We start from the raw sequence: 21,723 nt of genomic DNA on the forward strand, positions 1-21,723 counted from the left end.
CAAGCCTGGGTCATCATTGAAATGGTCAAGGCTGATTGCCCAGTTATGGCCCGGGTATGAGGCAATTTAGGTTTGCCAAGATAGGCTTCCCAATAATGTCCCAGGCATAGCCCCGTTGTTCAATTCTAGGGATTCCAGTATGGGTGGTGTTACAACTACTTTAAAAACGGGTTCCATCTTTTTCTCTTCTTGCACTCATCGAAAAAAACCGTACTATCTATGTCGTACTCGCAACAGTAAAGCCATTACAGATTCATGAATTATTCTTAAACAAATGAAAATTTCGTAAAAAATGCTTTGATAGAAAATAGATAATTTAATAATCTGTCGAGTAACAGAGATTTTTTTCTAAAATTTTTCTCTGTTTAGGAGAAATTCATGAAGCTGCAATAGCTGGGCCCGGCTCTTGAAGGTTACGATTTTTTTTTTTTTTTTTTTTTTTAAAGCAAAATTATTTAATTCTTGTTGCTAATAGCGATCAATTAGAATTCCGAGTTTAACTTTAATGGAAAGTCCGGCAATTTTAAAGAGATTTACCTGTTTAAGTAAGATTAGAAGAAATTCATAGGTGAAATGCAAATTAGGGATGAACGATGTTGAAATAAATAATGTTTGATTTTTAGGCAATCATTCATAAGTGGGGTCAACCCATGCTGGGCCATGTTAATTATTATTATTATTATTATTTTTTTTTTTTAAATCAAATTGATGAATTTTATTTAACTGTTCGTTTTCTTATCTACTTAAAAAAAAAAAAATACATAGAAAAAAGATAAAATAGAAATTTTATCCAAAAACATGAAAGCCAAAATTTTTTCCAACTTTTTAAGGCCAAAAAGCTATCGAAATCTTTATTCTTTTCTTTCTCGACATTTTTTACCATAAATGTGCCGTGAAAACAAGCAGAATCAAAAAACAAAAAATTGGAAAATGTTAATTTTTCACTCAGTTATGGCCCACTTGTAAATAATTACAGTTTTTTGGAAGCTACTTATTTTACGAAATAAGGTTAACAATAATTAATCAATTGTCGTAATTAAGGGATAATTATCATCAGTTTAAGCTTAAATAAATGACAATAAATAACAACTTTTTTTCCCCTCCGGGTGTAAAGCGTCAACTTTAGCCCCGCTGCGCTAAACAAAGTTTCCGCTTTACACCTTCGTCAGGGAAAAAAATAGTATACACTCCTCGGGAAGTAAATAAGAAAGCCTCAGATCACATGTTTGTTGACCTCGGCTTCGCCTCGGCCAACAATTACATGTGATCTGAGACATTTCTTACTTTACTTCCCTCGGTGTGTAATATACTATTTTTATCTCCAATTTCTTAATGAAAACTAACTTTATTTTCAAACATAAATTAATATTTAATGTGATAGATTTAGTTTCTTTAACCAAGAAAATTTTCACTTGATTCAGGGTGGCCCTAGTATTCATAAAAAGTTGGTAAATTCAAAGGTGTAAATTCAAAGTATACTTGAGCGCCATGTCATCATAACGAGATGATTTAAATTAATGCTTTCATACATAACTTTTTCATTAAAAACTTGAATATTACTTATAATTTCTCAGTCATTTCAAACGTCAATTAGAATAAAAATGATCTACTATACATTGCAGAAACAAAAAAAAAATACTTTATTTAATAATTTAATTCTAAAAAATCAACTTTCTTTACAATTCATTTTTGTTACGTTTTTTTACATTTTCCCACAGATAGAAAGTATCTTGCGAGTTGAACACCTTAACACGTTGTGACAATTTAATTGAAAATGATAAAATTTCATGCGCAAACCGACTTTGTGGAGAACTTTGTTTACAAAAATATATCGTGTTACAGATGCCATAAGGGAGTATTATTATACAGGAATCGGAAACTATAAGATCATACCAAAAAAAAAATTTTTCTTAAATTCTATTCTTGGTGGAAGTAATTTTTTCTTAATTCAAATTATCATAAATACGTGATACAATAAATTTTTGTATTTGATCAAAATTTTTAGATTCTTTAGGGAAGTAGCGCCACCTACTTCAGCTAAGAAAGACATTTTCTTACCTTGAGAAAATTTTTCTCTTGAATATTTGATACCCATTTTATATTATTTTAGCGTGCAATTGTATAATTGCATATTGAATGAAATATAATACATATTGAATGAAAAAAAAATTATTTAATAAAATTTACTTCTATTGAGATATTTAACTTTTTGGCGCAAGAGAGAAATTTTCTCAACACAAAAAAATTTACTTCTATCAAGAACTAAATTTTTTGGAGCAAGAGGCTGAATTTTCTCAAAACAAGAAACTTTTCTTGACTTGAATAAATTTTCTTGGATCAAGATACGTATTTTTTAAAGCAAGAAAATCAATTTTGTTGGCATAGTGAAATTCCTTGTGTCAAAAAAAATTTTTTCTTTCTCCTGAAAATAATTAGGAAGAAAAATATTGTCTTGGCTCAAGTGAACCTTTTTTTCTGTGTAAGAAAATTACTATTGTAATTCAAAAAAATGTGAGCTACAACACTCATCGGGGTAGAGTTCACATGTTAGATATGCAAATTTTAATAGTCGATAATAACAAATTTAGTACCGCAAGGGTTATTTAGCAAAATTTTTACTTATAGAAGACACTTAAAAGTATGTGTATTCAAAATTTCACGGATTGAAACAAAAGTGATTTCTTTAGGAATGTGCTTGAAGTTTTTAATTGTTTTGGTATGAATTCTTCACTGTTTAACCGGACATGATTAATTTAAAAACGAATTGTGTATTGAAATCAATTAGATTTCATTTTTAGGTGTCAAGAATATATCTTAGCACTTGAAGCTTAATGCATGCAACATTGTCTCGTTTAAAGTCAATTTGTTCCTGTTTCAATCTGTCAATGTTATACAGTACAATAGCAGCTTGATACAATATTATTATGTAAAATAAGCAAGAATTGATTTCAGTTTGGTAATTTATAAATTCGAGTTTAAGGTTGCTCCAATGAGTTGTCGATGGTGTTGTTATAATGATGATTTGTAAGATGGTTGCTATTCCTAAATTATATTTCTTATTTTCCTTTTAAATAATAAAATGTTGCTACAAATAGAATAATTTTTGAAGTTTAATAACTCAAGAAATTTTGTTGGTAACTATTTAGGTAGTTCGATTAAATAATAAATAATTCCAAGGGATATTCTCTACCCAAACTGGTATTTGATGTGATTATACTTACGCTCTGCTCATATACTTGTCTGTAATAGTAAATTTTATGGTACGGATACGTAATAAATAATAAATAATATTATAGATCGGGAGGTATTATAGAATACGCTGAATATTTAGGGCGTATCCACGTAAGTACGAGTGTCAATAAAATAAACTAAAATGAGCTGCAAGTGGAGTTTAGTAACGATGTATAGAGAGAACATACTTTATACAATTTACTACAATGTATGTATGCAGTTGCTACAGCTACATCAATATTTAAACTACTGTAGACAAAATATAACAAAAACGATATAATCTTAACGATGAAATTTAAATCCAATAAGATTTCAATAGTGATAATTATAATTTTTTAATATTAAAAAATAAAAGTCCACAATTGGTATGATTAATTAGAGACTTCAATTTATAAATCCTTATTTTTTCAGGCATATAACGTTACTATTATTCATCCAGCTATAGAAAATTCAATTATTTTTATGTTTCCATTTTATTCATTTCCTTTTTCATAAATAATTTTTTTATTTTGCTTTTGAATAATTTTCTCATAAATTAACGTACATTAGTACGTTTCTTTTAGTTGTAAATACTATACCGTGAACAACTAATCGAAATTTTAAGAGTTATAGCTTCACACTTTAGTCATATTTTTTTTTACCTTAGTAAATTAGAATATATTCCACACAAATCGACATTGTACCTCTCGTCTGTTAAACACGTGTATCAATAAGTTCGGAACAATGAAACACAGTATTCTCTTTTCTTTTATCGATAATAAAAAGTGATACTATGTATATACATATGTAGTTAGTTTATTACTTTTCGACGAAACCTTTCCAGTGTGGGTCGTTGATTTAGCTGCAGTTTTTTTCCTTTATTAATAGATTAGAGAAAAAAATTACGTATTGTAAATCTCAATATAAAAATTGCAAAATGAACATTTGTTAAAGTCACTTTTAAATAAAAAAAAATAGAAAAGGAGATGTCATTATGTATGAAATTGAGTAGTAAAACAAAGAGGCTTTTTAAATTAGGTGGACTTTAAAATTTCAGCTTAATCTTACTAAATTTAGCTGCTAAAATATTTTATTTAAAAAAGAATTTGATTTTTTAGTGATTTTAAATATTTTTATGTCTCAAGTGCGAGCACAGAGCAAGAGGTATGTTCCATTATCGCCTAAAAGTAAAAATCCCAAAATTTAGCTTCATTAAATTGTACTTGAGAATCATAATGTTCATCAAATTACTATTTTTACATGAAAATAAGTAGTGTTAATGGCTTATGGTGTGGATTTTTAAAGTCTGCATGAAGGGGAAATAACTTTTCTGAAAATCAATTTATTAACTTAATTTATTTTTTAATTTGATCATCTAATTTATCGGAAGTTATAAAATGAAAATTATGTCTCAACATTATTTTGTTTAATCACAATTATTTTTTTTCGGCAGACAGTTGGAAAAAGTTTCTTCTTCTTTGAGTAGTCATGTATAAAAATTCATTTTTAAATACAGCTTGAAGACAGCTGATTGAAATTATTAAAAATTAATTTATAATAATTATTTTCAGTAGATTTAATAGAAATCTAACTATTGCATTTGTCCTCATGTCGTAATTTTTGAAAAATTTTACTATTTTCTGACTCTATCATCGAGCTTGTCTAAAAAAATACCATTAGTTCACAAGTTTACAAATGTATCTATTTATATATTTATACGATATAACGCCGCTTGTAAAGACGATAACGTCTCCAATTCTTAACGTATCACAATGGAACTCAATATTCTTAAATTTTGGACGATTACCAAGATCAAATTCGAAGATGAGCTTAATCCGTCAATATATTTAGGAAAGACAGCATTTTGAAATTAAAAAAATTTTCAAAAACCACTTTTTTTGCCCTTCTCCCTAAAATAATTGTTGATTGAGTCAGTTTATCGACTTTTTGTAAATTTATATGAAAGCCCATTAAATGAGCTTTTATTTGCATACCTTACTATCAGTCTAGGCCTATAATCATTTAATCTATATGGTAATATAATTAAATTTTATTGTTGCATTCGTTTTGCCATTTGTTTTTTCAATAAACTTTCTTTTCTTATTTGTTTAAGTGAAGAAGTAAATTTTTAAATATCTATGTATTATAAATGTAATTATTAATTATAATTAATCGTTGTAATTTAAGTTATAATAGTTTTATTATTCATATGTTAACTTTACAATAGATTCAGAAGATGTTCAAATAATTCAATCTAACATCTATCTATATTTCGGCTGCTGAATGGCTTTTTTAAATTTATTTTTGTAGTGTACAGTAGATAATTTTTTTTTCCATCGATCTTTGATAAAAAATTATGATAAAATTAAAAATCATATTACCGTTATTGGTGAAAATTTTTATATTTAAACCTTATTTTGATCAATTTACGTATGAATAAAGCGCTTACGGCATTAATAGCATGCTCATTTAGATGTACTAAACTTTTATAAATTTCAATTACAATTTTTTCTTAAGCAAATAAATAACAATAACAAAGCATATACTCTTGTCCAGCCTGGAACGTATTATAAAATTAAATTATAAAATCTGAAGTTGAATTTTTTGAGCAAAGTATTAAAATCTCCTCCGTATGAGTCATAATGATGAGCAAACAACCTGTATATCGATGGACCGTTTTTGGTCATTAGATCATTCAAATCAACTTATTTTCCTGATTAAATATACATCTTACATGCAGTATTGAGTAGAGATTCATTAAGAACATGTTTTGCGGAAGCGATCGACAATAGAGACCGCAGGGAAGTCTTTTACTTCTTAGATTTTTACTTATAAATTGTCTCTTGAAGATAAAAAGTTATAAGAATGTTAAAAATGAACATGTTTAGAATTATTCAAAATTATAAACACCTTGAGACTTGGAATTTCGCATGTATGTATGTTTTTTTTTTAAATATTTAATCCTCAAAAACAGTTTTTGCGAAAATTGGCTTCTAAGTAAACTTATAAGAAGTGAATCCTCTTCTAAAAAGTTGATGGCCGGATGTCGTATCGTTTTACGTCACTTCTGTGACTATTTTATTCGGTTGTTGATTTGTCGACTGAGATAGTGGCGGGATTTTTAAAATAATGAAGGCGAGCGAAGCGAGCGTGTTAAGTCTAGTACAGAAAAAAATTAATGTCCTTAAATAATGATTTCGAGATAAAAAATTGCTCAACATGTATCTTGAGTTGAGGAGATCTTCAATAAGAATTAATTGTGAGAAAATCCTCTTTCAAGAAATGTATCATGCATGGAAAAAAGAAAACTTGAAAAATTACATGATAAATAGTAATAAGTGTCCCGTCGAATTCAAAACTAGAAAACTTACAGTTTGAAATAACATTTTTGTAATTCAAACTTTGAATGTTAATTTTCAAAGCTTTTAATGTAGATATTACATTTTACAATGTAATTCTTATAAAATCTGTAATACTTGCAATCTGAAATTGTAATTTTTCCAGTTTTCATCACGAAGCGCCACGTTACATTGTATACTGTAATTTTTCTATTTTTTTTTTTTCCGTGTGGAAGAAAATAGATTTGATTCTGCAAATTCTCAATGATTTAATCACACCGAATATTTGAATGAGATAGTCAATTTATTATTAAGCAGCTGCTGTCACGTTAGTAAAATGTAAGTGCGTTGGTGAAGAATTCTTGTTTATTTCTATAAATTTTTGACTTTCTGATTCAACAAAGTTATTTTTAGATTTTCGTTCCTATCATATGAAATTGATGAAAAAATATGAAAGTATTTGACTGATTTTTTTTTATTGATATGGATTTAAAAAAAATTTTAAGATATTTTATAAAATTTTATATTTTATTAATGGTTTGATCATAGTAAAAATAAAACAAGTTAAAAAAAATAATTAGACAATTTTTGATCATGAACGCAGAATCCGAAAAAATGAATGTAAATGAAAACTTATCGAAGATTTTGTGAGGAATGTCTTATATTATGGTAGTATTGATGATGACTACACGCTCGTTAACTGAGAATAGAAGTAAAATCGAGAAGACGAATAGAAGAACATGTTGTACGACTGATTTTTCAGTACACTGTGGTGTATATTGTACAGTGTAAGAGATCGTATACTGGTTATATTCTATCAGTGTATATGGATAGGATAGAATAGAAAAGAGGAGCGTTAGAGCAAGCAGACAACGAGTATCAAGGCAGCTGTACTCTGTAGCTGGGGATACGATGGTGAGGTGCTCGTCGACATCTATCGATCCATTTTACTATCTTCTCTCTCTCTCTCTCTCTCTCTCTCTCTCTCTCTCTCTCTCTCTCTCTCTCTCTCTCTCTCTCTCTCTCTCTCTCTCTCTTTCTCCCTCCCTTTTTCTCTCTTGATTTTTCCAAATTAATGCGGTTTCGATGATGTGTTTTGTATTGATTTTATTATTTCCTTTTGTCAATTTTTATGATATCAAAAATTAATAACGAGTGTCGTGCAATATTTGTCTTTCATTTTTCGATAATTTATCACACTATTATTACTAATAACTTATTGTAGTTTTTTTAAGTAAGTGAAAAATTACTTCATTACTATTAAATTTTTACTTAGAAAAATCCTCCTCTGTGATAATTATTTAAATATTATTTTCTGACCATTTTTTAAATATAATAATTCTATTTATAATTACTTCTCATTTTTTAATACTACCTTAAATATTCCTTAATACATACCAAAGATTAGATCAAATTTCAAAGATATTGAACTTACTCTTTTTATCAAATCATGCAAAGAATATTGTCTAAATCAACTTGAGACAATATCTATAAAAGTCGTCGATTTATAGTTTTTGATTATATAGAAATGCATTATTGTAAAAGAAAAACATTTTAAAAATCATTGACCCGGTAGCCTAGTTTTAAAACTTACAAATATTCTCAAGATTTTACAACCTCTTCCATCTTTTCTTGCATTTATTGAGAGAAATCGTGCTTTCTTTGTTGGACTTGTACAGTAAATAAAAACTTGAAATTTAAAAAGAAAAATAAAAAACTCTTAAAAGATAGACATATAAATAATCTATTAAGTGTTGGAGCGTTTTTCTGGAAATTTTTATAAGCTTAGAAGAAATTTATTAAACTGCAATATGAAAGAACGCCTCTTGAGACTTTTCAAGGATTACATTCGTCATAGTTAAAATGTTTTTTGTTAGAATTTTCGAACTCCTCAAAGTAAAAATCATTTTTCTCATAATTTTGTTTGATGAAAGGTCGTTTGATTCAGAATTTTAAACGCAAATGATCATATAGTAAACATCAATCAATTGAAAATTTAAGGTTTGTTTTTTCGTTAAATATTTTTACTAAAAATTCATAGGACCACATCAATTTACGAATTTAATGATAATAGCCCCAATTTCTTGTAAATAAAAGGAATATGAGGTTGTAGAAATTAATTAGAGCTAAGCAACAATAGTTTGGAAATTTTCCACCAACAGTAGTTTTTGAAAAAAAAAAATAATCAGTTTTTACCGAGCTTATAGAATTGGTTATAAATTTTCTAATCGCAAGAAATAATTAAACTTGAAAAAAAAATTTTTTTAAACAGTTTACTTTCTTCAAAATGAAGAAATGCAGTATTTTCTTTTTTTTTTTTTTTTTTTTGTAAAATTGATCAGTTGAAAATATGTGAAACTTTATTTAACAAATCACTTTTTTGAAAAATTCATGTTTACGATATCTTTTAAATATTTAAGACATTTGACAGTTGGTGATAATATTACGTACAAGATAATCTGTATTATTTTTTTTTTCTCGAATCAGGTTTTTTTCACAATTCTAGTTTTCAAACTAATAAAGTTAAATTTTTATTTATTATAAACAATAACTGCGATTAAAAAAATCTTTATCGATCGCAATTTGCATATAAATACATGGCTGTGAAAATTTTTTTTTCATTTTTACTACACATGCGCATGGTGTTGCTTATGCTTTGTATTAAAATAAGACAGAGATATTATCTAATGAAGTGACACTTGGTTAATGGTCTATAAATTTATATGTGATGGTTGAAGTTGAACTAATTATTTTTTTTAATGCTCTATTTCAAAATTACTTGCACATAAAAAAACATAGAAAACTAAGTAGTAACTTATTTACAGGAATTGAACTCTTAAAGTAACAAAACTTATCTTTTCAATTGATCACTGTTTCTGAAAAATCGATCAAAAAACTCCTTCAAAATGAACGCACTAAATTTTCTCACGGTCCGTTTGTAACGATATCCATCGTAATGAAATCCCGCATCGCTTACAATTTCTGAAGTTTAATTTTTTTAAATAAAGTATCTTGTAAACAAACTGTAATTAATTTTTAATCTAAACCATGAAAAAAATTATTTAAACAATCCGACTATTACTTTGTTCAAAAATGTAATTGTCTTAGACAAAGAATAATAGAAAAAATATTAGTATAATATTTTTTTTATCGCATTTCGTTTCGCCTGAAATCTCCCGCGTGCACTGGACTGTTGTACGTTCATTTTTCCACATTATGCCTTCATTATTTTTAAACCCGAAGGCCTCGATCAGTTTTTAGATGACCTCGGTATTTTTTCCCTATCAGAAAATCTGAAATTTCATATAAACGTCATCAGAAATAAAGTACTATAGAAGACTGTTAAGATTCATTACAATTGCTGATATTTGATTGCAATTGGTTAACAAAAACGGTAATTTCAATTTGTAAAGTTACTTTCGAAGAAAAATAATAGAACAGTGAAAAGTAATGTAATCAAGAGATTACATTAGAAGAGATAATGGTAAAAAAAATTGCAAGTACAATCAATACTAATATATTTTATATGTCTGATTATGATTATATCTGAGAATAACGGTAAAATAACACGAAGTATATATAAGTGTATAAATATATATCTATGATACATGAATTTTACACAGTCGTGTTAAGTAATATAATAGCAAAGAGTAATTGAATAATATGGAGTATGAAAAGTGTATAGAATGGATACCTTGTTATGTGCGAAGATGTTGAGAATAGAAGAGAAGACGATGGGCAAAGAGGTCAGAGGGAAGAAGCTGTGTTCGGTGCAGAAAAATCGAAGAATTACGCGTGACGGTGGAGTTTCATTCATGCTTTTGCACGAGCGACAACAGCGACACGCCCTGGACAATAGACTAGTGTAAGATAAAGTAAGATTCAAGTATGTAACTATAGTTTCAAAGAGAACGAGCTAGATGGAAAATAGTATGAAATGCTGTTTAGAGCACAATTCGATTATTAGCAATCTTCTTTGTTTCTTTTACTTTCATGCAAAAGTCGATTTTGGTAGACATCGTACATAACTTTAAAAATTAAAAAATCTAACTTTCTGTATGATTTTAATTCACAAAAAATAAAATGCAACATTTAAATATTTCAAAAATGCACGACTTATAATGGTCATTTGACCTCTCATAAAAAAATCATTTATTTCGTTTCTCATAGATGTTTCCAAGTATTACGACTAGATATCTATTAATTATATACCAAACTCAGAAATTCGAATATCATGTTGAAGGTTTTTTTTATTTTTTTGCTAGTATGCAAAACGTCTTCGTTTTTTAAAACTATTAGTAGTATAACAATAATAATTAAGGAGAAAATAGGGACAAATTTTTCTCATAAAAGTGTCTACTGCTCCACCCAATAAGTCGTGCAATATTATGAAAACTACTTCATCATACATACTGTGTTGAATGATAATTCTTCATAACTTTATGATATCTATACCCGTGCAATAAATAAATTTATGAAAAAATTTGCTTATACTCTGTGCAGAGGTAAATTATCTGACGATATTGATTTCCGGTGTCTGACTTACTCTCCGTGGCTTTTTGTCGTTGTACTGAATTCTAGATACCCGTAGTGCTTCGAAATATGAAGTCACTAAATTTCTAAGATATCCTTCTGGAAAACGTCATTCAGGCAACGGTATTTAATAAACGAAAGGCATTTTTTTGATTATGAAATGAATGGAAAGATATTTTTTTTTTTTTTTTTTTTTTTTTTTTTTTTTGAAGAAATGCTCAAAGAATACCTCGTAATGCATCAATCGAAAGAAGCTACAAGTATTTTTGAAACTATAATTTGTTGCTAAAAGTTGAGATCTGTGAAGTTGAAAGAATTTAAAATGTTATAAAAGAAAGACAAATTTTTAGTAAAATAGATTTTGTGATACAATATTTCACTAGTTTCAATTGTGCATAAGGACTAACTTAATTAATACTTTAATTTAATACAATGTTCCAATATAACCAAACTAAAATTCATAGTTAATAATTGAACTTGCATGTAACTGTTAATTTCGCTATCGATTTTTAGGTAGATTTTTCAGAAATCTATCTATTGTAGCCGGTCTCATGTCGTAATTTTAATAAAATTTTGTCATAATATGCTTCATTTCATCAAGTAATGTCGAAAAATGGCATTGGCTCAAAAGTTTATGTGATATAACGCGCCATGTTAGCAGGATTGCGCCCACAGTTCTCAAACGATCAATATGAAATTTTGTGGGCAAAAATTGACCGGTTAGTTTACGAGTTGTGGGTGTTTGAAAATTTTTTTCCTTTTCAAAAAATTTTGAATTTCGTATATTTTGTGAAAATAATTTTCCAGATGTAAAAGATAAATAAAATCTATCAAATTTATCTCAAACTTCATCTCATTATCTTCAATTTCAACTATAATTTGTCTGGTTTTGAGGATTTTTTTAACTAATTCCGTGATTTTGAAAATTTGAAAAAATTTTACATCAACGTTTTTCGGCCCTTTTTTTCAAATAATTTTTAAGCCGAAAAAGATAGTTTAAATCTATCAAATTTATGTTAAAATTCAAATAACTATCTTCAATTTGAGCTATTTTTCATCGCTTTTTGATACTTTTTTCAATTTATTTCGCAGTTGGGAAAATTTAAAAAAATCAAGAAGACATTGATTTTTAGCTTTTATCATCAAATGACTTTCATCTGTTACAAATTCTATTTTTTGGGTAGATGTCTTTAAATATCTATTTGTTGTAGTCGGTGTCATATCGTTTTTTATAAAAATAGAATAAAAAATAAATTTTACGACATTATTGCCTTTTAATAACGTTTTTTTTTTTTTTTTTTTTTTTTTTTCAATATTTAAACAAGAAATCTACCTATCCATGTCGGGTGTGGCCGAATAGCACTTTTTTTTTTGTAATAGATCATGTTTAGTCTTCTATTTTAACAAAAATTTTGCTTAAAACTTGTCTGATAAAAATTTTATTTTAATTTTGAATAAATATGACAGTACTCGAATTTTCATATTTTTTGTGAAAAATGGTGAGGATTCAGTGCAAGAGAAGTAAAATATTGGAATAATTACTTAATTATGAAAACTATAAAGAAATAAATTTCTTTTCAGAAGTAAATGTTATAACTCAATTGTCTCTTTTTAGAAATATTATAAATACTCACAGACGTTCATAAAATAAATTGACGTCAAGAAAACTAAAAATAAAATTATCATTTTCTTCAAATATTAGAGATTCATTATTTTAAATTAGAATACACTTGTGAACGAAAAATAGTTAAATAAATTACTCTCAAAACTAAATGTAACTGTTATACTGAAACAAAATTTTTTATCAATGAATTATAATTCTTGGTTTAAGACTTAATGAGTCCAAAATTCTCTGTTGAAGAAAATGAAGAACATTCAATTTAATCAACAAATTTTGGTATTTATCATTATTTTAGTACATTTTCTGTGAAATATAACAAAAGAGGTCATTTTTACTGTCAATGAAAATTAAATTTGTTATTTTATTTAAGTTTGATGATAAGGCCTACTGTAACATAATTAATCATCTCTAACATATAAGAAGATCAATAATAAGAGTATTTTTTCGAAATTAACATGATTATTGATCTCAAATGCCGACATGTAGTTATTAAAATTGATAGCTTCATTTTTATGTAATCTTCATCCTAATAATTGAAAGCATAAAAAATTAAATGGAAATGAACTATTTGATTAAAGGTACTGGTGAATCAGGGAAATCAACATTCATCAAACAAATGAGAATTATTCACGGTTCTGGTTATTCGGACGAAGACAAAAGAGGCTTTATCAAGCTTGTATACCAAAATATATTTATGGCAATGCAGTCAATGATAAGGGCGATGGACCTCCTTAAAATTTCATACGGTGATAGCTCAAGTCAAGTATGAATTCAAATCATTATATTTTTTAAATTCTAATTTTATTTTTGCATGGCTAATTAATGACTTTTTGATTCAGGAAAAAGCAGAGTTAGTCAGGAGCGTAGATTTTGAAACTGTGACGACATTTGAAAGTCCGTATGTAGAGGCTATTAAGGATCTGTGGGCAGATTCCGGTATTCAGGAATGTTATGATCGACGACGAGAGTACCAACTTACGGATTCTGCCAAATAGTAAGTAATTAATTATACTATTATTTAGTTTATAGAAATTCATAACAGTAAAATCTATGGTATTTTTTTATATTGTTTACTTTTGAAGTTATAAATTTAGAATTACTTTGGTGATAATTATAATAAGTAATAATATCTTGAACAAAATTTTTTGATAATGCATTCGGGTTCGATAATGTTTGTTTAATGAAAATACATAGTTAATAGAAATTCTTCATGTTAAATTACTATGCTATACAGTTGTATTTATAGAATAAATGATAAATCTAAATTGAGCTATTCATGAAAAATAACAAAGTTATTATTAAACGAAAATTAATACAGCTCAAATTTATTAAATTTCTCATCATTTATTTTACACTTAATGGATTTGAATTTTATTAAGAAATATTATTTATTAAAAAAGTGTGATGAAGAATAAAAATTTATTTATCTAATTTTATAAATTGTGCAATTACTTCCAAAATTTGCTACGGCTTACTGCCTTTTTTTTTTTTTTTTAACTGCAAGAATTTATTAAAGAAAAAATTTTTTAAGAGAAATTATTATGTGATTATCTACCATTAATTGAATGACGAAATGAGAAAGTAAAGGGGCTGAAACAGAAGTTTTCGGATACTCCAATGATAATTATGATTCCTTTTTAGAAAATATAAATAAATAAATTTTTTTAATGAAAAATTTTTACCCACATCATTCATTGCATTGAATTGATATGCAGTTTTTTGTCGACTACTAATAGACCTAACTTACAGTTGAAAAAATTTTTTATGAACCCTCAACTAGCACTAAGGTTATTGGCGCTCCAGTACATTCTGAAAAATAATCCATTGTTTAATTTCTTAACCACTTTAAAAATAAATTTAATAGCTGACATCTCTTCTATTTCATCGGAAAATGTGATTTAAAAGAAAAACTCTCATTTTAATACGAGTAATTAATCGTCTTAAAATTCAGCTGATAACTCATTTAGTAAAAATGATTAATACCTAAAAAATTGATCTAAAAATCATGATCATTATCGTAAAGCTTTTAATATCTTTTATAAAAAAAAAAAAAAAAAAAACATAATTAATATGTATCTAATCTACAAATACTTCTTCATTATTTGTGATTTTTATTTTACCGTAATTATCAACCCTCTTTCTTAATTCAAGTTTTTTTTTTTAAATATCGGTTCGGGTGACATCGGTTAATTAATTAAATTGATTTTCGACGTATTGACGTATTTATCATTAACCGATATCTTATATACCTTATAAAAATTAATTAGAGGAGGTGGAGGGGGTCAATTGAATCAAAAAAAGCTTAGCAATTTTTGATTATTCGAATTAGAACTAAATAATAATAATTTTTTCTTGGAATGGTACCTTATTATGTATACTATCATTATCAATATATAAATTAGTCAATAAACAACGTTAATTCTTAAAAGTGATTAATTTATGCAATCGCGTCGAGTGGTTCAATTGTCCTCTACTTGGGGCAATTGAACCAATAATATTTAAAACTCAAATCCGCACTTTTAATAAATAATATATTAATTGTTACTCGTTAATATTACTATTGCACATTTTTAATGCACAGATATTATATTAAATAAATTAGGAATGGATTTAAAAATAATTTTCATTATAAATTCAGTTCATCAAATTGTTAGGTTTTTTTCTGAGTATTTTTTACGTAAAGTCAAGATACGCGCGCATGTCTCATGCTTCTCCGTGGTTCAATCGTCCCTGGGACTGCAAGTTCAACTGACCCCATATAATTTTATGAAAATTAATAGTAAATAATAAATAAATAAACTATTACATCATTATAAACGAAGTTAGAGATTATAAAGTATAAGTATATACAACTACTACAGTTCAAAGTTTGTCAATTAATTCAAAAATTAAAATATTATTAAACAATTTTTCATCAGCCGAAAAAAAAGTTTATATACCTGAAAATACAAAAATCTCAATTTCACAAAATTTATTAATAGCAATGATTTCAAATTTTGATCATATCAGAGTTTAACATATATTAGAATTCAATTTTAAGACGATGAAGCAATTTTTCCGATTTCTTAAGTCGAGTGGTTCAATTGACCCCTTTCTCCCCTAGTTAAGGTAAGCTTTCTTAAAATTTTAAATAAAAAAAAAGTTACATAATGTAATTTTTTTTATATTTTTGATTTATACACATAAATTTAAGTAATCAAATAAATTGTCAATGCCTCGTAAACGAATACGAAAAACGAGTGTAGAAATTAGCAAACTAAAATTCTTGCCACTGCTATATTGAGACTATAAAAAATTCTCTGTCAAAACTTGATATTGAAGGTAAAAAGACCTTTACAGCTGACCAAAAAAAGACTAGGGCAGAAAATAAGTAGAGATAATAAAGCTACATTAGAGTTAGAGTTAGAATGATTATCAAAATTAAGCTATATCTGATACAATTTTTATTGTTTAATTTTCACAATAAAATTAAAGTAGTACTACAGATACTACAAGTGTCAAATATTCTATACATAGCCTTCTCCAGTCATTTTTTATAAAATAAAATAAAAACTGTTATTTCTGTACTTTACTAAAACGTCAAATTTCATTAAATTCTAAACGGTAAATTTCTAACCCAAGGCACTACCTTAATCGTAACCGGGGTGACTCGACATGTAAGGTCATCCTGGTCATACTCATTATTTTTTCAGTTCTTAAAATAATTTTATCAATCTTTACCCCTAGATTTTTGAGTTAGTGAATCCAGTTCTCCAGATTTCAAAATACAAGATAATTTCCTTTTCTTTATTTCATAGAAATAATTTTAATAATTTTTAAGTTTCATATCTTAGATGACCAAGGAGACGTCACGCTTTTCTACTCAAATCAAATTTTAAAGCAAAATATTGAATATTAAATATCTTCATTGCATATTAATGATTTTTAGTTAGAATCACATTAATCCCAAGATGTTAGTTAAGGGTTAAAATTTTATTTTTATTTCAAACTTGCCGTTTTCAGTTATAAAATTATATAAAAAAAATTGTCTTAATTTAAGATATTTTATTTTATTTGAATAAAAAATTATTTTTGACATGCAATATTAAATACATTGTACAGTTTCAATATATTTTTGAGAAGATTCATCATTGAATATTTTTAATAAAATCAAATTAATTTTATTGTAAGATGAAATTATATAAACAATTATGTATCATCAATTTTAAAATCGTAATTAATAATTTTATTATATCTATTTTATATATGTATAATATAATTAAATTGATAATTTATGTAGAGTGAAAAAAGCAGATGTTGAGAATATATTGTTACAGCTACCTTATGGAAATAGACCGAGTGGCGGCACCAAATTATCTTCCAACAGAGCAGGACATTCTGCGTGTGAGAGTGCCTACTACGGGTATAATTGAATATCCCTTTGACTTGGAAGAAATTCGATTTAGGTATGTCAGATGACTCAAACAAATCGAAAGGATCAGCCTGTCTGCATCTGTGATCTGCATTTGGTTATCTTCGCCTGGTTTCTTTTCTTTCTTCTTTTTCTTCTCTTTTGTCTCTCTGCATCTCTATTTGTTATCGCTACTAATTCTCATTAATATTTTAATACGTGTTTTCCACTCTTTGCACAATTATTTATTTAATTTAATTTAATAAAAAAATATACTTACTAGATCCAAATTAGATTTATTCGTTTTTTAGGAAATCGGAATGCTGAGTGACAATGCACGGCTGTGGTCTGCAATGGAGTGGAATTTTATTGATTAATCAACTTTATATTTGTACTTTTATTTCTATTTATTTTATTATTTTATTAATTCTTCTTTTAATTAACAAATCTTTTAATGCATGGCATGCACTATCACCTGGTATTCGTTTGTTTTGCAGCTATCTTTCTGACTTAGACAATATTAGTAAACCGGAATATCTTCCTTCCGAACAAGACATTCTTCGAGCGAGAGCTCCTACAACTGGTATTATTGAATATCCTTTTGATTTGGACAGCATCATATTTAGGTACTAATATACGTGACACTGATAAAAAATTACTTGATTCAAGAATAATATTTCTGAAAAAAATCCATTCTTGCGTTATCATATTCTGTTAATTAACAAAATTCACTTTTGAATCAAGATAACAAAATTCGAGGATGAAGATAAAAGCTCTTCATGCTATAATTTTACAAATTTAATTAATTCATTCAATATTTTTACCTGAAAATTTTCTTCTTGTAACATTAATTCATTATATTATAATTTTATAGTAGTCTTTATTTTATCAAAAACAGCCTTAAATATGTTTCAGAGGAGATTGACTTGGAAAAAAGAAATTTTTTTGTTCAAATTTTTTTTTTTTTTGTATTTTAAACGACGAAACTTTTTCTTAAATCATGAAAATAAAATTGTTACAAGACAACGAAATTATTCTTAGTTTAAGAGAATTGTGTTTTTCAATGAAAAATTTGGTTATATCTGAACAAGACAATAAGCATACTCTTGACCGAAAATTTTAAATTTCTCAAGCTAAAAAATTTAGTTCAACAAAAAATTCTTAAATCAAGACAACTGGCTCTCTTCCAAATGATTTACTTGGATTACGAATATTTTTCTAGAATCAAGTTTTTTTTGCCGTTTATTAAAATTTAGTAAAAAGTATGTTTGGGTCATTCCAATAAATAAGATTATTTTCACGGAAGAACTCCTGTTAATTTTCTTTAAATTTTGAACAAACATTTACAATACAAAAAAAAATAATTCATTTGAAATTTGAGCTCTTCATATTGAGTTGTTTTAAATTAATCATTTCATTTATTTCGATCGTTTTCAAACTTTATTTCTAGTTATTTTTTGCGAACAGAAAAAATATTAACAAAAATATGACCAATACAGTTTTTTGTAACAATTTTTCTGCCTTGCTGTTATATAAATGAATTTGGACATTTTTTTATGAATATCGAGAATTTCTTGAACAAAATAAGACTATTTTGCAGAATGCATACATTTTTCTTTCGAATACAAATAAATGAAAAGTGTCAGCGCTATGTTATTTTTCCATTATCTCATTGAATTATTTTGACAAAGTAACATTTTCTTGCGTGGATTATAAGTAAAAAATTTCGAATATGACGTTGATTTTTATGAAAACTCAAACGTTGATTTGATTGAGAATATTCTTAAGAAAAATAGTCATAAAATATTATTCTTGGAGTAAAACATTAAAATTTTCAAGAAATTCTATACAATTTTAAACTCAAAATAATTCTTACTAAATTTTATAATACTCAATAACTTTCTGGGCATAAATTTTGCGAAATCGAAAATTCAATTTAATCTTCAGACTTTTAAAGAAATTCATGCAATATTCGGATTCCAAAAGATACAAAACGTTTTAATAGATATTTCTACGTTCATTAATATCATAAAAAGATAATACAGTGCTAAAATTTTTTCTTTATTTTTATTTTAACAAAATTATCCACTTCACAAGAAGTCTTAATTTGTGTAAAATGACCGAATATTTTATTGGCTTCTTGGAAGACCTAAGCAGTGAGTCAGTCATATTTTTTTTTAATTATGTTCAATATTAAATGCTTAAATTTCCAATAAATTTTTTTTTGTATTTTTTCTAAAGTTTTCAAAAGATCAATGGGAGTCGCACCTGTGATAATAAATTTATTTTATGAAATGACCTACATACCTATTTTATGTTTGGTTTTAATGTGACACATACTTACCTTTTTGTATAATTTATAATGAAGTATTTATTCTGTTAAAGAAATTTTAAGTACCACAAAACTCTAATTTAATAAATATAGTACATGTAATCGTTAATTTTACATCTGATAATATATTTTTAACGTTGCCAATTAATTTTTAGTTAATTGTTAAATAATACTAGTAGTATTTTAATGACAGTTCGGGGAATCTTAATTTAAACGATTCCAAGTATCGTCTCGATATTATTTCTTGTCTTGTAAAATTTTATTGTAGATTACACATATTAAAAAAAATCAAATGTTTAAATCTAAACACTAAACCAAAAATATTCAATAGTATTAAAAAACTTAGTAACTATATTTCTTCTTTACTCTATTATCTCTAATGTTTTTTGTGTGTAACTAACATCCAATATTTCAATAATATGGAATGCTTATGATCTCTAATAACTATTATATACTTTCTTTACACTTTTCGACAATGGAAAATATTTTTTTTTGCAATTGAATTTAATTAACATTCAATGAATCATTAAATTTCAAGCTTTTAAAATTCAATTATTCATTTCTATTGCCTGAGTTTTTTGTGCTTTTTATATATTAAAAATACAAATCAAATAAATAATTTGAAATAATGAATTTCTGCAAAAGCGATAACACAGCTTATTTATCGACCTGCAAGTTCCTTTTCTACATTTTTAAATGAATTTGTTAATATATTAAATGATTTTGTTGTATTATTAGGATGGTAGACGTCGGCGGCCAGAGATCGGAAAGAAGAAAATGGATTCATTGTTTTGAAAACGTCACTTCAATCATATTTTTAGTAGCTTTAAGTGAATATGATCAAATTTTGTTTGAATCTGAGAATGAGGTAAATATTAAGATCAAGTAAAATATTCAACAGGGTGGCGCAAAAAGACTGATTTTTGTATAAAAAATTGCAAATTGATATTATTATTTATAGAAGTTGTACAAAGTTTGTTTTTTACTAAAAATAATTTAGAGCCCTTTATTTACCAGATATAAAAACTATAAATTAAAATTTTTTTATAATTGAAAATACAAACCTTAAAAGCATTTTTTAAAATATATTTTTTTTTTCACATGGATGAAATAATATCACAAGTTTTAATCGACTGGTTCATTTGAAATTTGGTATGAACTTTCTCTATATACCTCCACTGATAATAAAGTTAAATTGATTCAAAAAAATAAAATCTTGATTCATGATCACCATTATGAAGAAAAGCAAAAAATTAGGTTTGTTTGTGACTTGCCATTTTGCAAAAAAATTTATTTTTAGTTTTTACAAATGAAGAATTTTCTTAATTTTTCAAAAATTTTTTTATATTTTCTATAAATATCAATCAAGATTTGAAAAAGAAGTGAACTATGTGATGCAGTAGAAGCAATTGTCTTTCTGTCTTTTAATTGTAAACTTAAAAAACAATTAAAAATTTTATGGTATTTATTCGTTTTCATGTTAATAAAATCTCATATTTTTGAAAGATAAAAAATTTTTTTTAATTTTTAATTTTATAAATTAATCTAAATTAATGATCAAGAAAAAACTCGAGGAAAAAAAGTGTTTTTTTGTGCCACCATAAACATTTATATATTTTTAAATAATTATTAATTGAATATTAAATTTCATAGAATCGAATGGAAGAAAGTAAGGCGTTATTTAAAACAATTATCACATATCCCTGGTTTCAACATTCTTCAGTAATTTTGTTTTTAAATAAGAAGGATTTGCTCGAAGAAAAAATAATGTACTCTCATCTTGTCGATTATTTTCCCGAATACGATGGTAAGTTACGACTTCTTATAAAATATACTTGATACAAAACTAATTCATTAACACATACCGATTTATGTTTATAAATTTTCTTAATATTAATAATCGTTGAAATAGTATTGTAATAAAAAACAATGGCAATACAATTTAAAATGGTTTAGGCGCAAAACAGGATCATGTAGCAGCAAGAGAGTACATTTTAAAAATTTATCTGTCGTCAAATCCCGATCCAGATCGAAGTTGTTACTCGCATTTTACTACTGCCACAGGTCTGGTTGATGAAAACAAAAATAATTATCCAATAAATATAGTTAGATCGTGGGATATTTGTTCGTAATTAAATTGACATATTTAAAGAACTAACAAAAGTAGAAGTATGCAGTGATATTTGGATTTCCGAGTATTTTTCTCAAGTATTACGTAAAATATACAGCTTGTTAACTTTATACTCTTATAAAGCTTCATAGATTTGTATTAAAGCTAATACAATAAATTGTCCTTCGA

At 26.3% G+C, this 21,723-nt stretch overlaps 1 protein-coding gene across 13 annotated transcripts in view; it reads left to right on the plus strand.

Moving 5' to 3' along the window:
* Galphaq (G protein alpha q subunit) overlaps positions 1–21,723 on the plus strand; it is a 41,457-nt gene that overhangs the window by 15,298 nt on the left and 4,436 nt on the right. For 8 of the 13 annotated variants that reach the window (XM_074240494.1, XM_074240495.1, XM_074240496.1 and 5 more), the window contains 5 exons: positions 13,281–13,465; positions 13,542–13,696; positions 17,019–17,147; positions 20,163–20,292; positions 21,078–21,231. In XM_074240494.1, the coding sequence (XP_074096595.1) occupies positions 13,281–13,465; positions 13,542–13,696; positions 17,019–17,147; positions 20,163–20,292; positions 21,078–21,231 (753 nt within the window). Of the gene's footprint in view, positions 1–13,280; positions 13,466–13,541; positions 13,697–17,018; positions 17,148–17,589; positions 17,719–20,162; positions 20,293–21,077; positions 21,232–21,380; positions 21,489–21,723 lie in introns of all 13 variants that reach the window. The other 5 variants (XM_074240502.1, XM_074240504.1, XM_074240506.1 and 2 more) reach the window with 4 other exon arrangements.

This window comes from Cotesia typhae, unplaced genomic scaffold (genome assembly GCF_013202065.1).
Source record: "Cotesia typhae breed Kobodo isofemale line unplaced genomic scaffold, CoteBio_Ctyphae contig_27, whole genome shotgun sequence".
Classification (NCBI taxonomy): Eukaryota; Metazoa; Arthropoda; class Insecta; order Hymenoptera; family Braconidae; genus Cotesia; species Cotesia typhae.